Source organism: Erpetoichthys calabaricus, chromosome 3 (assembly GCF_900747795.2).
Source record: "Erpetoichthys calabaricus chromosome 3, fErpCal1.3, whole genome shotgun sequence".
In the NCBI taxonomy this organism is placed as follows: Eukaryota; Metazoa; Chordata; class Cladistia; order Polypteriformes; family Polypteridae; genus Erpetoichthys; species Erpetoichthys calabaricus.
Genome location: NC_041396.2, coordinates 169,404,124 through 169,417,694, shown reverse-complemented (window position 1 = coordinate 169,417,694; position 13,571 = coordinate 169,404,124). Strand labels below are relative to the sequence as shown.

Sequence of the window (13,571 nt, the reverse complement as noted above, 5' to 3'; positions counted from 1 at the left end):
ATCCTTTAATTCTCCAGCAAATATTTGTCTAGAAAAAGTTGTTGTCCAATAGAAGGTTTACCTCCGTTGTCACTGCCAGTTAACTGTACGTTCTTACCCATCAGTGTGCTGTTATTAAAGTTGTAATTGCCTTCCTGGGGGTCAGTTTTGCACTCTCAAACAGAAGAGTGTTAAAAAAAAAAATCAATCATCGATAAGCATGGTAGAACATATAGAGCACGTAAAAAAAGTATGAGAATTTTTTATTGCATTGACACATACACTTCATTCAATTTTACAGTCAAATATGAACATTGTGTTTTCATAGTTAATTGTTTATCAAAGGGTAAAGTGGTAACAATCCAATGTTCTGTTATATATATCCCAGTCAAGTTAGTGGCATATTGTGGCCACATGATGTTACCATAGCAGAAGAAAATCCTCAATGTTAGCAAGAAACAATCTGTCCAACCCAGAGTTTCAAATAATTAAACAAACGCATGTGCACTTTTGGGATAGCTGTTGTTTGTTGAATTGGGTTTAACTCAAAGAATGTTTGAAATTAAACAAGTTAAAATGACATTCTCAGAGAAAATGAAAACCTGTTTGTAAGATTAGGATGTGTGCCCGAGGAGCAACTTATACAAATAGTTGCAAACATTTCTCCAGTAGTCTATCCTCCATCAATGTCCCAATAGAATTAAAAGCAAGTCTAGAGAGATTATGGGGATTTATGAATGTGATTGGTGATATTCCAGTGGGGGTGAAGAAACAGAGTCGTTGCAGTTTCAGTGCATTGTTGAGCAGGCCCAGAAGAATAAACCTAAACAAATGCAATTTTTAACTGACAGAAATCAGCCATTTTGGACATGTGTTAAATAAGGAAGGTATAAGTTTTAATAAAGCCATCGCAATTCAAGAAATCTCAGAACCAGAAGACACAGCATCCTTACAAAGATCCATGGAAATAGTACAGTATTCTACCAAGTTTATACCAAGACTGTCAGAAATTATGTACCACTTGGAAAACTGATGGAAGCAGAAATATAGTTGTATTAGGAGGTTAAATGTAAAGTTTTGAGAAGCTTGGAAGAGTTGGATCACAAGCCACTAGATATAATACTTAAGATGTCACTTCAAAAGCACCTGCTAGAATACAGGGTGCTGCTGATACTGCAGAAGTACAGCTTTCAAGTCAAGTAGAAATAAGTCATGGTGATTCACATCACTGTTGCCCTGAGCAAATCAAGTAAATACTGAAGATGAGATCAATGCAAAATGTATTTTTCATCAGTTAACCATTTCTGAGGAAAAGTTTTAAAATAGCTGCTTGCAAAGAAGAGGAACTGAAATTGGTCATTGAAGCAGCATATAGAGGATTGCCTGATTAACGAAGTTAACACAATGCAACAATACTGGACCTTCAGAGAAGATTTAACATTTAAAGGAGTATTCCTTTCAAAGGCTTGAAATTAGTCATTTCAGAAGAAATGAGGAGTAAAGAAATCTATGAAACAAGGGAGTTGCAAAATGTTAGAAATGAGACATTTTATTCTGGCCAGATCTAAACACTAGCATGGAGAGTCGTTCGCGTACTGAAGAGTCCATAGCTGGAGGTGAAAGCTGCCGTCACACTTTTCCAGTCACTGTACTTTGTTTATAAAAGTCAGATTGAATGTTAATTACCTTGATTTATTTACTTATCTTCCTACAGCGTAAAGTCGCAAGTAAACTGCAGAGCTTCCTGTGTTTAATCAACACGGGCACGCTGACACAGTACATGTGTACTGAAGTGACTTTAGCTGCAGGTGGAAGCTCCTGACGCACCCTACACAACTGTGTTTGATCTTATTCGGGAAAAGATCCCAGTCGCCCCATGGGAGAAAGGCTTTCCGAGACTCTTCAGTACGTGAGCAACTCTCTACGCAAGTGTTTACATGTGGACAGTGTATGTGCCCAAAAAGAAGTCTAACTGCATTCTCATACCATTGCTCGCGTACAAAAGTGTCAGCAGGCATTTTTCCAGGCATTACACGTATAATTTGTGACCATGCCCTTGTCGATCAAACAGGGAATGCTCTGCAGTCTACTTGTGACTTTACGCTTTGGGAAGATAAGTAAATAAACCAAGATAAGTAACATTCGATCTGGCTTTTATATAAGTAACATATAAATGCTTCTTATGTAAAGACCATCACAAACAGGATTTTGTAGGTTATGTTGGCAAGCTCTGTAAGCTGTGCTGTTTCTTTGAAGGACAGGTGATTGGCAGGATGACGCCGGACCTCGTCCTGTATCCAAATGGTGTCATCTTTCGCCTTTACGCCTTGTAAAACGGTACTGCCTGGACACAGACAGGCAGACACGTTGCAGTCCATCACCACACGTTTATTTACACTATTATTATAATACAAGTCTCTATGTGCACCACACCAACAAACCCCCACCGTCTCTCAAAGTCCCGGCTCCTTCACTAGCCGTCTCTCTTCTCCTCACAAACACTCAGGGCCTCTCCTTGCCGCCTCCTCTGACCTCGTCCACCTCCTCACCCGACTCTAGCCTTGATTGTCGGGAGGCGGACCCTTTTATAGGCAGCTGATTGAGGGCCGCACCCGGCCACCTGCCACAGCCTAGTGCAGCGGCGTTGTTCTTATGTGTGAGTGGATGTTTCTTGCAGAGAGGGCTTCTGTTCTCTTTCTCCGATCTGAGTTTACCTCTGTTATAGCTCGTCTTTATTTGAAAACAGCAGTGTCAGATCAGGGTGAGTGTGAACGTGACTGAGAGCATAAAACTGAATTAAAAAAACGCTAACCATACATTTACAGTGGGGGTTACAGACTCGAATCAGATGTATGTTTTTATTGTATAATAGTAACAATAAGAACAGCTCACTACTCAAAACGTTTATTTTGGGACACGTTAAGACTCGAACCCAGGACCTTCTGAAAAGGAGTCAGCAGCTGTAACCGCTGTACTACCCAAGCAATCGGGATAACAAGCAACACTAACCTGATTTCTTTTTCTTTGGTTATTGTCTTGGATGCGGGGATGGGGGAGTGCATTTGTTCTGTTATACTTGTATCTTTTGTGAAAGTGCTTATTTGATATTTGGACTTCAATCTTCACACATTAAACACTTCATGTCTACATTTTGTCGTTAGTAATAAAACATGGAAAAAGTTTGTCTTTTAGGTATGTGTTCAACATGTCCTGTCATCCTACACTTACATAGATCTTTGTAGACACGGAACCCACGTGAAATGCATGTGTTCCGAATAACGATATACTTTTTTAGCCTAGGTACCTGACTCCCTGATGAACAAGGCTTCAGTTGGGAGAGGTTTTTGCAGTTTCTCCGGTGGTGGCGTGGGGGGGGGTTGGGGGGGTGTTTCTCTGTGGGGGGGCTGGAGGGAGGAGGTGGGGAATGGTATAGCAGGCTTCTTGCTGCTTGGGATTATCGACACATCTACATAAGACAAAAGACGCTGAATGGAGACGTGCGAGTGGATTTAGGGGGGGCCGAATTTACGAGTTTTCTCGTAAGCTTTGGTAATTCTAGTGTTAAACAATAAACCTAGAGAGTCAATGATGGCCAGTCCTTGAAAGGAGCTTGGACAAGGTAGGAGTAGATCTATTTGATTGTAATTATGCAGAATAGCTACTTGTCTTGAACATTCACAAAAAAAAAAGTGTGTGATTACTTCTTTTAAATCAGTCTTTGCAAGACATGGGTTGCCAGGTATAGTATTCTTAGGCAAGAGAAGACAGCTAGTGAGTGAAGAGATTTTACAGTAAGCTGGGACTTTAGACACATACTGTCAAGCCCTGAGTATCTGCAGTCTAATGATCAAGTTTGATGGCTCTGTCCAAACCATAATGAACTTGCTGAGAAAATACAAGAGAGCAGTGGCAACCCTTATGTAGCATTTCTGAAAAATGGAACACATCACTGAAGAAAACTGGTCTGTCACCAGCACAACTACTCATGGCTGAAAAGTTGTTGACAAAACTTCCAATGTCTATTAACCGTTGACACCAAAAATTGTATACATAGTATGTAAGAAACCAACTTGTAAGCTGACAGAGAATATGAAAACTCAGTTTCAATCATTTAATCACCTATGAGAAAGAGAAAGAGGTTATGACAATGCAACAGATATCAACCTTGCACAATCTGTGTAAACATGGTCAATAATATCTTGTATAGTGCAGACAACAAAAGTGAGCAAATCTACACAAAAACAGAAAAAAAGAAGGCATCTGTTAAAAACAAAATAAAATATAATTTCCAGAAAAATAGTTACACTTTCAGAGATTCAACTGCTGTACAAGCACATGAAAAGAAAGAGCATGAATAGAGTATGTTGCAGTATCATCAAAACTAAAATTTTCAACTGCAACTGTTAGCAATCAAGAACTTTTCAAAATGTCAAAATTTGGAAGAGCTGTATCCACTTAGATATCAAAATGAATTCTGATGAATAATATAGCTTATTAGATAAAATTTAAAAGATTTGATGCTAATTAAAAAAGGATGTCATGTATGTTGATATACTAGTATAATGTACATATTGATATATGTGCGAGTGTCAGTAGATGGTGCTATAACAGTGCTGTTTTGTAGTAGTAAACAAGCTTGTAAAGGGTTCCAACTGGCCTTATTTATACTTCATATACACCGCTCAGTTGCAACATTAAAACAACATCAAAACCTGCCTAATACTGTGTAGGCACCACCGTCATGCCATCAAAACAGCTCTTACCCATCGAGGCATTGATTCCACAAAACCTCTGAAGGTGTCCAGTAGTATCTTGTTTTTCCAGTATATCAGACAGATGCTTGATTGGATTGAGATCTGGAGAATTTGGAGGCCAAGTCAACACCTTGAACTCTTTGTGATGTTCCTCAAACCATTCCAGAAAAATTTTTGCAGTGTAATGCAGACTGTGTTATCCTGCTGAGACACTGCCATCAGGGAATACTGTTGCTGTGAAGGGTTGCCCATGGTCTGAAACAATCATTAGGTAGTGTGATATGTGTCAAAATAACATCCTGATGTATACCAGGACTCAAGGTTTATAATTGCCCAGGTAAACAATGCAGATGCACCCAGCTGTCCACATGACATAATAGAAAGCAGATTCAGTGGACCATTCCTCCTTCTTCCATTGCTCCTGTTCTGTGGTCATGTGCCAATTGTATGTGCTTTTACTGGTGGACAGGGAAAAAGCATGGGCACTTTGACTGTTCTGCGGATATGGAGTTCTATACACATCAGGCTGTGGTGCACTATTGGTTTGGACATTTTTCTCTCATGGCCTGCATTAAGTTTTTCAGCAACTTGTATTACAGTAGCTTGTCTGTCGGATTGGACCATACAGGCTAGCATTTGTGTTCCACACGCATCCATCCAGGCCATAACCCTGTCGTCAGTTTACTGATTGTCCTTCCTTGGACCACTTTTGGTAGGTACTAACCATTGCATACTAGGAACAATGCTCTGATCCATTCATCTAGTCATCACAATTTGGCCATTGTCAAAGTTGCTCGGACTCTTGCCCATATTTCCTGCTTCCAACACATCACCTTCAAGAACTGTTTACTTGTATCCCACCCCTTAACAGGTGACATTGTAAAAAGGTAATCAATGTTATTCACTTCCACTTTCAGTGATTTTAATTTTGTCGCTGATTAGTACTTTTCACACATGTGGTGGACTTTTTGATGTTTTCTGCTATGATGATTGAGTGAATTTTTCAACACTATTTTTTTTTTAGCTTTTGGTGATTTTTTTGCTTATGCAGGTTGATTGTAAAAGTTAACAGCACTGGTACCTTGCCTGAAGATGCAGGGATCTCATAATATTTTACAGGACAGCTGGTCTGCTTTGTCTTTGTCTCCACAGTGTTTCACCTCCTCTCATTTATTTGCAATATTTCTGGCAATTTAGCATATTTTATTTATTACAAATGTGATTTTCACTTTTAGGCAAACTGTCTATAAGCTTTTTTGAATTTGTTTGTTACTAATTAATTAAAATATCTAAAGTATATCTAAATATTGAAAATGATGAAATATTCCTATTATTATTACTATACTGTACATATATACAGTATATGTGTGTGTATATATATAATTTGTTTGGTACTAATTAAATAATTAAAATAGCTGTATCTAAATATTGAAAGTGATGAACTATTAGTATCGTCTTTACTGAAATTATTTTCACTTATATAGCTGTTTGTATTTGATCCTTGCAGACAGCAGTGAATGTTTAGCTGATGACACCAGCATTATAGCAGGAGGAAGTCTCGCTGGATGGCATCCAGATTCTGCTGCTGTGCTTTGGAGAAGAATTCTAGGAATTCTAGGAGATGTAAACAGAATTTGCTGCCCAAATATACATGCTAAAGTTTTCCGATACCTGTATGATCTGTGGCATAAACTGTCAAAGGTAATGACTCTTAGAATAGAGTTTATTGATCTATTTTTGTCACCCTAATGTGTAACAACTTAATAATCCATTTTTGAAAAATTTATTCTTGATTTCTTAACCTAAACGTAAAATTATTAAGAAGGTAACTGAAAGACAATAGTACAATATACCCACCCTGTTCAGGACATTTTTAATTTTGTGACTTCAGGTTTAAGTATTTCAGCCAGGCCTGTTTGTATATTCACCTCCTCCACTATCATTCTTTTAACTTTTTTGCTTTTTGTTTTCAGTGAAATTCTTACTTGCATGCCACACCAACATACAACATGTATCCATGTTCTTCTAGTATCAGTGGCATTAACCCAAAGTTTATCTTGAATATTAGTGTTGCTATTCATTACCTGCCTTTGACTTTCTGTTCAGTACAGACATTGTAAGGATATCTATCTATCTATCTATCTATCTATCTATCTATCTATCTATCTATCTATCTATCTATCTATCTATCTATCTATCTATCTATCTATCTATCTATCTATCTATCTATCTATCTATCTATCTATCTATCTATCTATCTATCTATCTATCTTGTGGCAGGGGGCTGGGGGCCAGACCCAGCTGGGACGCCTGGAAGGATCGGGAGGCAGACTATATAGCTGGGACGGAGCGTGGAGGCTCAAGCCCATTGGGACCCGTGGCCACCGCCAGGGGGCGCCCTGAGCCTCATAGAGCCTGGGGTATTGGCACTTCCGCCAGAAGTGCCACCAGAATAACGTCGGCGAGCACCTGGACCATGTCCGGGTGACTATCAAGGGGGCCGCCTTCCTACAGTCGGGGAGCTAGAGTCGGGAGCTGGAGGTGGACGAAGCTCCAGCGACAGGAGGAAGAGAGGCGGCCCACAGACATTGAAGGCCCGTAAAAGGGTGTTGTGGTGGTGGAAGCGCACTGTGTGTATGCAGGACTTGGGTTTTGGGACCTTTGTTGTAATAAACGTGTGTGTTTTTTAGAACTGCCGGTGTCTAGGTGGCAGCTCCCCTGGACGGTAACTGTACCTCGGATTCCCTCAGGGCATCATGGGACATGGAGTCCATTTTTTCAGCCCTGTTGGGTGCCGTGGGTGCCGCCAGGGGGAGCTCATAAAGGACCTGGGGACTCCTACTTTTCCTTCAACCCGGAAGTACTTCGGAGTCACATGGATGGAAGCCCACAGTACTTCCGGGATGCTTGAGGACTGATGATGTGGCGTTTGACCCGGAAGAAGAGGAAGAGTACTTCCGGGTCAAGGAATATATAAAGGATTGTTCGAGACCCAGCAAGTGGAGCTGGAGTTGGGAGGGTGTGTGACAGAGCTGCTGGGATTGGAGGATTATTGTATTACTGATTAGTTGTATTGGTGAGTTGTGGCGATTGTGGTGCTTCGTGTACTTTATTCAAGAAAAGAATTAAAACTCTGCTTGGTGCTTTTATAAGTGTGTACTGAACGTCTGTCTGTTGGGTTTCATGGGGCAACAGCGCCCCCTATCTTCCACTCTATATATATATGTATAAGTATCTATCTATCTATCTATCTATCTATCTATCTATCTATCTATATATATATATATATATATATATATATATATATCTATACACAGTGCATCCAGAAAGTATTCACAGCGCATCATTTTTTCCACCTTTTGTTATGTTACAGTCTTATTCCAAAATGGATTAAATTAATTTTTTTACTCAGAATTCTGCACACAACACCCCATAATGACAACGTGAAAAAAGTTTACTTGAGGTTTTTGCAAATTTATTAAAAATAAAAAAACTGAGAAATCACATGTACATAAGTATTCACAGCCTTTGCTCAATACTTTGTCGATGCACCTTTGGCAGCAATTACAGCCTCAAGTCTTGTTGAATATGATGCCACAAGCTTGGCACACCTATCCTTGGCCAGTTTCGCCCATTCCTCTTTGCAGCACCTCTCAAGCTCCATCAGGTTGGATGGGAAGCGTCGTGCACAGCCATTTTAAGATCTCTCCAGAGATGTTCAATCAGATTCAAGTCTGGGCTCTGGCTGGACCATTCAAGGACATTCACAGAGTTGTCCTGAAGCTACTCCTTTGATATCTTGGCTGTGTGCTTAGGGTCGTTGTCCTGCTGAAAGATGAACCGTCGCCACAGTCTGAGGTCAAGAGCGCTACAGAGCAGATTTTCATCCAGGATGTCTCTGTACATTGCTGCAGTCATATTTCCCTTTATCCTGACTAGTCTCCCAGTTCCTGCCGCTGAAAAACATCCCCACAGCATGATGCTGCCACCACCATGCTTCACTGTAGGGATGGTGCCAGGTTTCCTTCAAACGTGACGCCTAGCATTCACACCAAAGAATTCAATCTTTGTCTCATCAGACCAGAGAATTTTCTTTCTCATGGTCTGAGAGTCCTTCAGGTACCTTTTGGCAAACTCGAGGCGGGCTGCCATGTGCCTTTTACTAAGGAGTGGCTTCCGTCTGGCCACTCTACCATACAGGCCTGATTGCTGGATTGCTCCAGAGATGGTTGTCCTTCTGGAAGGTTCTCCTCTCTCCACAGAGGACCTCTGGAGCTCTGACAGAGTGACCATCGGGTTCTTGGTCACCTCCCTGACTAAGGTCCTTCTCCCCCGATCGCTCAGTTTAGATGGCTGGCCAGCTCTAGGAAGAGTCCTGGTGGTTTCGAACTTCTTCCACTTACGGATGATGGAGGCCACTGTGCTCATTGGGACCTTCAAAGCAGCAGAAATTTTTCTGTAACCTTCCCCAGATATGTGCCTCGAGACAATCCTGTCTCGGAGGTCTACAGACAATTCCTTTGACTTCATGCTTGGTTTGTGCTCTGACATGAACTGTCAACTGTGGGACCTTATATAGACAGGTGTGTGCCTTTCCAAATCATGTCCAATCAACTGAATTTACTACAGGTGGACACCAATTAAGCTGCAGAAACATCTCAAGGATGATCAGGGGAAACAGGATGCACCTGAGCTCAATTTCGAGCTTCACAGCAGGCTGTGAATACTTATGTACATGTGTTTTCTCAATTTTTTTTATTTTTAATAAATTTGCAAAAACCTCAAGTAAACTTTTTTCATGTTGTCATTATGGGTTGTTGTGTGTAGAATTCTGAGGAAAAAAATGAATTTAATCCATTTTGGAATAAGGCTGTAACATAACAAAATGTGGAAAAAGTGATGTGCTGTGAATACTTTCCGGATGCACTGTATATATATATATATATATATATATATATATATATATATACTAATAAAAGGCAAAGCCCTCACTGACTGACTGACTGACTCATCACTAATTCTCCAACTTCCCGTGTAGGTGGAAGGCTGAAATTTGGCAGGCTCATTCCTTACAGTTTACTTACAAAAGTTAGGCAGATTTCATTTCGAAATTCAAAGTGTAATGGTCATAACTGGAACCTCTTTTTTGTCCATATACTGTAATGGACTGCAGCTCGCTGGCCGTGGGAGGCGGAGTTGTGTATCGCGTCATCACGCCTCCCACGTAATCACGTGAACTGACTGTGAATGCAGTACGTACAAAACAAGGAAGAGCCCCAAAGAGCGCTGAAGAAAACATTCATTACACAATTGAGAAGGCAGCGAAACAATAAGAAGCGAAGCACGGTGTAAACCATAAGTTTAAATTAAGTTTATAGAAACGCTCCCGCTGCCGTTTGCAATACCATATTCGCGAGATACAAGTTTAATGAGAAGACACGAGGTATAAACGAGATTTGGATCACTTTGTAACGGAGTTAAAATTGCTGTAGCGAGAAACTTTGAAGTGCCGGGTCTTAGCTAACATTAAATAAAGCCGTGGACATCGCAACATCACACAAGAGAGCGGCTCACGTGAACTGACCGAACGCAGCACGTCGGAAACAAAGCACCGTGTAAACCTAAAGTTTAAATTAAATTCATAGACCTACAAAAGGTTGCCATTGATTTGAGGCAAGATTGCTTTTCTCCTGTGCAACTATACGTTGCATTCTCAAGAGTGTGCTTGCACAGCTTGGTCATATTACAACTGAACTGACAACGTGGTATACAACGAGAACTATAACAATCGTAATATGTATATCTATACTAATAAAAGGCAAAGCCCTCACTGACTCACTGACTGACTGACTGACTGACTGACTCACTCATCACTAATTCTCCAACTTCCCGTGTAGGTAGAAGGCTGAAATTTGGCAGGCTCATTCCTTACAGCTTACTTACAAAAGTTAGGCAGGTTTCATTTCGAAATTCTACGCGTAATGGTCATAACTGGAACCTGTTTCACTGACTCACTCATCACTAATTCTCCAACTTCCCGTGTAGGTAGAAGGCTGAAATTTGGCAGGCTCATTCCTTACAGCTTACTTACAAAAGTTAGGCAGGTTTCATTTCAAAATTCTACGCGTAATGGTCATAACTGGAACCTGTTTTTTGTCCATATACTCTAATGGAGGAGGCGGAGTCACGTATTGCGTCATCACGTATTACGCCTCCTACGTAATCACGTGAACTGAAAACGAGGAAGAGATTTACAGCACAAGTCAAACGCAGGAACGAAGGTAAATGACGTTAATTGTTGACTGTCTTTTAATACTGTGTAATTGTTGAGTGTCTTTTAATACTGTGTAAGCATACATATTAACACATGTGCTATTAAACGTGTGCATTTACGGGGTGATTTCTCAGGCTTAAAAGCTCACCTTTTATTAAAAAGGTAAATGCAAACTCTTTTCATTCTGAAGGGCACAAACCACGTTAGATTTCAGCCGTTAAACGCGCAAAAATGTCAGTACACCAGATAAATAAGCGCAACATATTGTCAGTTGTATTGTATGCTTACAATACATATAGAAATGTGTTAATCGTTAACTAATATTATGGGATGGTGTTTTTCGACTCGCGCCTTGATTTAAACGATTGCATGTCTTGGTGGGTTTGCGTAGCTTATTGTCAATATCTTTACACCTCTTTTTAAGACTTAATTTAAAAAGGTTTTCTTTTCTTCTTAATTAAAATTTAAAAGCAATACTTCACCGCTGCGAAGCCCCTCTAGCGCTGACGTCCGAGGTTCGATTACCGTAAGCGAGTGCAGTGAGTGTGTACGCCTGATGAGCCAAGAATAAGGGGAAAAGACGTGTCGCATACTCTTTGCATAATTTGACAGTAAACTATTTTCATCCATTCTATGATCTGCTTCTCACAACTGAAGGCACCGTGGCTGATATTAGCTGACTTGCTGGCCAACCATAAGCGTTACCTAGTAGGTAACCACCCATACAATCAGACTGTGATTCAGACTACGAATTCTGTGAATGTAATTACCCCGATCTACATGCTAGAGAAAACCTCAATGAAGAAGAAACAGTGTGTAAGCATACATATTAACACATGTGCAATTAAACGTGTGCATTTACGGGGTGATTTCTCAGGCTTAAAAGCTCGCCTTTTATTAAAAAGGTAAATGCAAACTGTTTTCATTCTGAACGGCACAAACCACGTTGGATTTCAGCCGTTTAAACGCGCAAAAATGTCTGTACACCAGATAAATAAGCGCAACATATTATCAGTTGTATGCTTACAATACATACAGAAATGTGTTAATCGTTAACTAATAGATGGATGGTGTTTTTCGACTTTCGCCTTGATTTAAACGATTCCATGTCTTGGTGGGTTTGCGTAGCTTATTGTCAATATCTTTACACCTGTTTTTAAGACTTATTGACTGAAACGGGCTTTCAAGAAAAAAGTTAGGGCTTTGGTACAGGATACACCCTCCACAAGTTAAGGAAGTAAAAATAAAGATATATATTTCTGTTTTATTTAAACCTTTTAAGTTCGTATGCATAGCCCCATTTGGCTGTTTTAGTTTTTTTTTTTCTTTCTTCAGTAATATTTAATCTCCTTAAAGAAAAACAACATATGCATTTTACTTTTTTTGTATCTCTTTAGTAATATTTTAGTGTAAAAGGATAACCAGTATTTAAACCTTTTATGTTACTTTATAAAGTTATTTTACACAATGTTGAAAAATTAATAAGAAAGCTACATATTTTGGCAGCTGCTGCTTTAATTTTCAATGAAATGAAAAAAGCTCTCCAAGAGAAAACCTCAATGAAGAAGAAACAGTTTGCACTATCTAAAAAGGAGAAACCCTCATTTATAAAGGTTTGCTGCAGATGACTTAACTGAAAGTAAATGAATAGTTCCTATGTGTATAATACATATTTATCTATTTGACTTATGCCTTTATTCCAGCAACTTGCAACATCTGAGGTACAATTTCTTACATTACTTTTGTTTTTTGCAGCACAGGCAGGTGAAGTGACTTCCTCAGGGGTCACACAGTGGTGTCAGTACCAGGATTTGAACTGACAAGCTCCGGGTTTGCTGAAATATTACTGAAGAAAGAAAAACAATTAAAACGGGCAAATGGGGCTATGCATACAAATGTCCATCCATCCATTATCCAACCCACTATATCCTAAATACAGGAGCCAATCCCTGCCAACACAGGGCACAAGGCAGGAAACAAACCCCGGGCAAGGTGCCAGCCCACCGCAGGGCGCACACACGGGACAATTTAGAATCGCCAATGCACCTAACCTGCATGTCTTTGGACTGTGGGAGGAAACCGGAGTACCCGGGGGAAACCCAGACAGACACTGGGAGAACATTCAAACTCCACGCAGGGAAGCGAACCCGGGTCTCCTAACTGGCACCCTTTCACTGCGCCACCATACCGCCCGCATACAAACTTAAAAGGTTTAAATAAAACAGAAATATATACCTTTATTTTTACTTCCTTAACTTGTGGAGGGTGTATCCTGTAGCAAAGCCCTAACTTTTTTCATGAAAGCCCCTTTCAGTCAATAAGCCTTAAAAACAGGTGTAAAGCTAAACTTGCAGCACCACTATTCAATTACACTTGCCTAACGCCTCTCCTAAGGGGAGATACTGTGGGATCTGGGCGTCCGTCAAAGCATCAATCACAGGCCCGATTAGAAAGCGGGAAGCTGTGATTTGTCGTCTCCGTCCCATGTAACAATCACAGCCCGTGTTACAACGCACTATGTATGTATGTGTATATGTATATGTGTGTGTATATGTATGTGTGTA

The 13,571-nt window shown here is 40.2% G+C and overlaps 1 protein-coding gene across 4 annotated transcripts in view; it reads left to right on the top strand.

Moving 5' to 3' along the window:
- The window catches only part of ralgapa2 (Ral GTPase activating protein catalytic subunit alpha 2), a 789,870-nt gene that overhangs the window by 300,081 nt on the left and 476,218 nt on the right, over positions 1-13,571 (top strand). For all 4 annotated transcript variants that reach the window (XM_051925541.1, XM_051925545.1, XM_051925542.1 and 1 more), the window contains one exon: positions 6,241-6,434. In XM_051925541.1, coding sequence (XP_051781501.1) covers positions 6,241-6,434 — 194 coding nt within the window. The remainder of the gene's footprint in view (positions 1-6,240; positions 6,435-13,571) is intronic.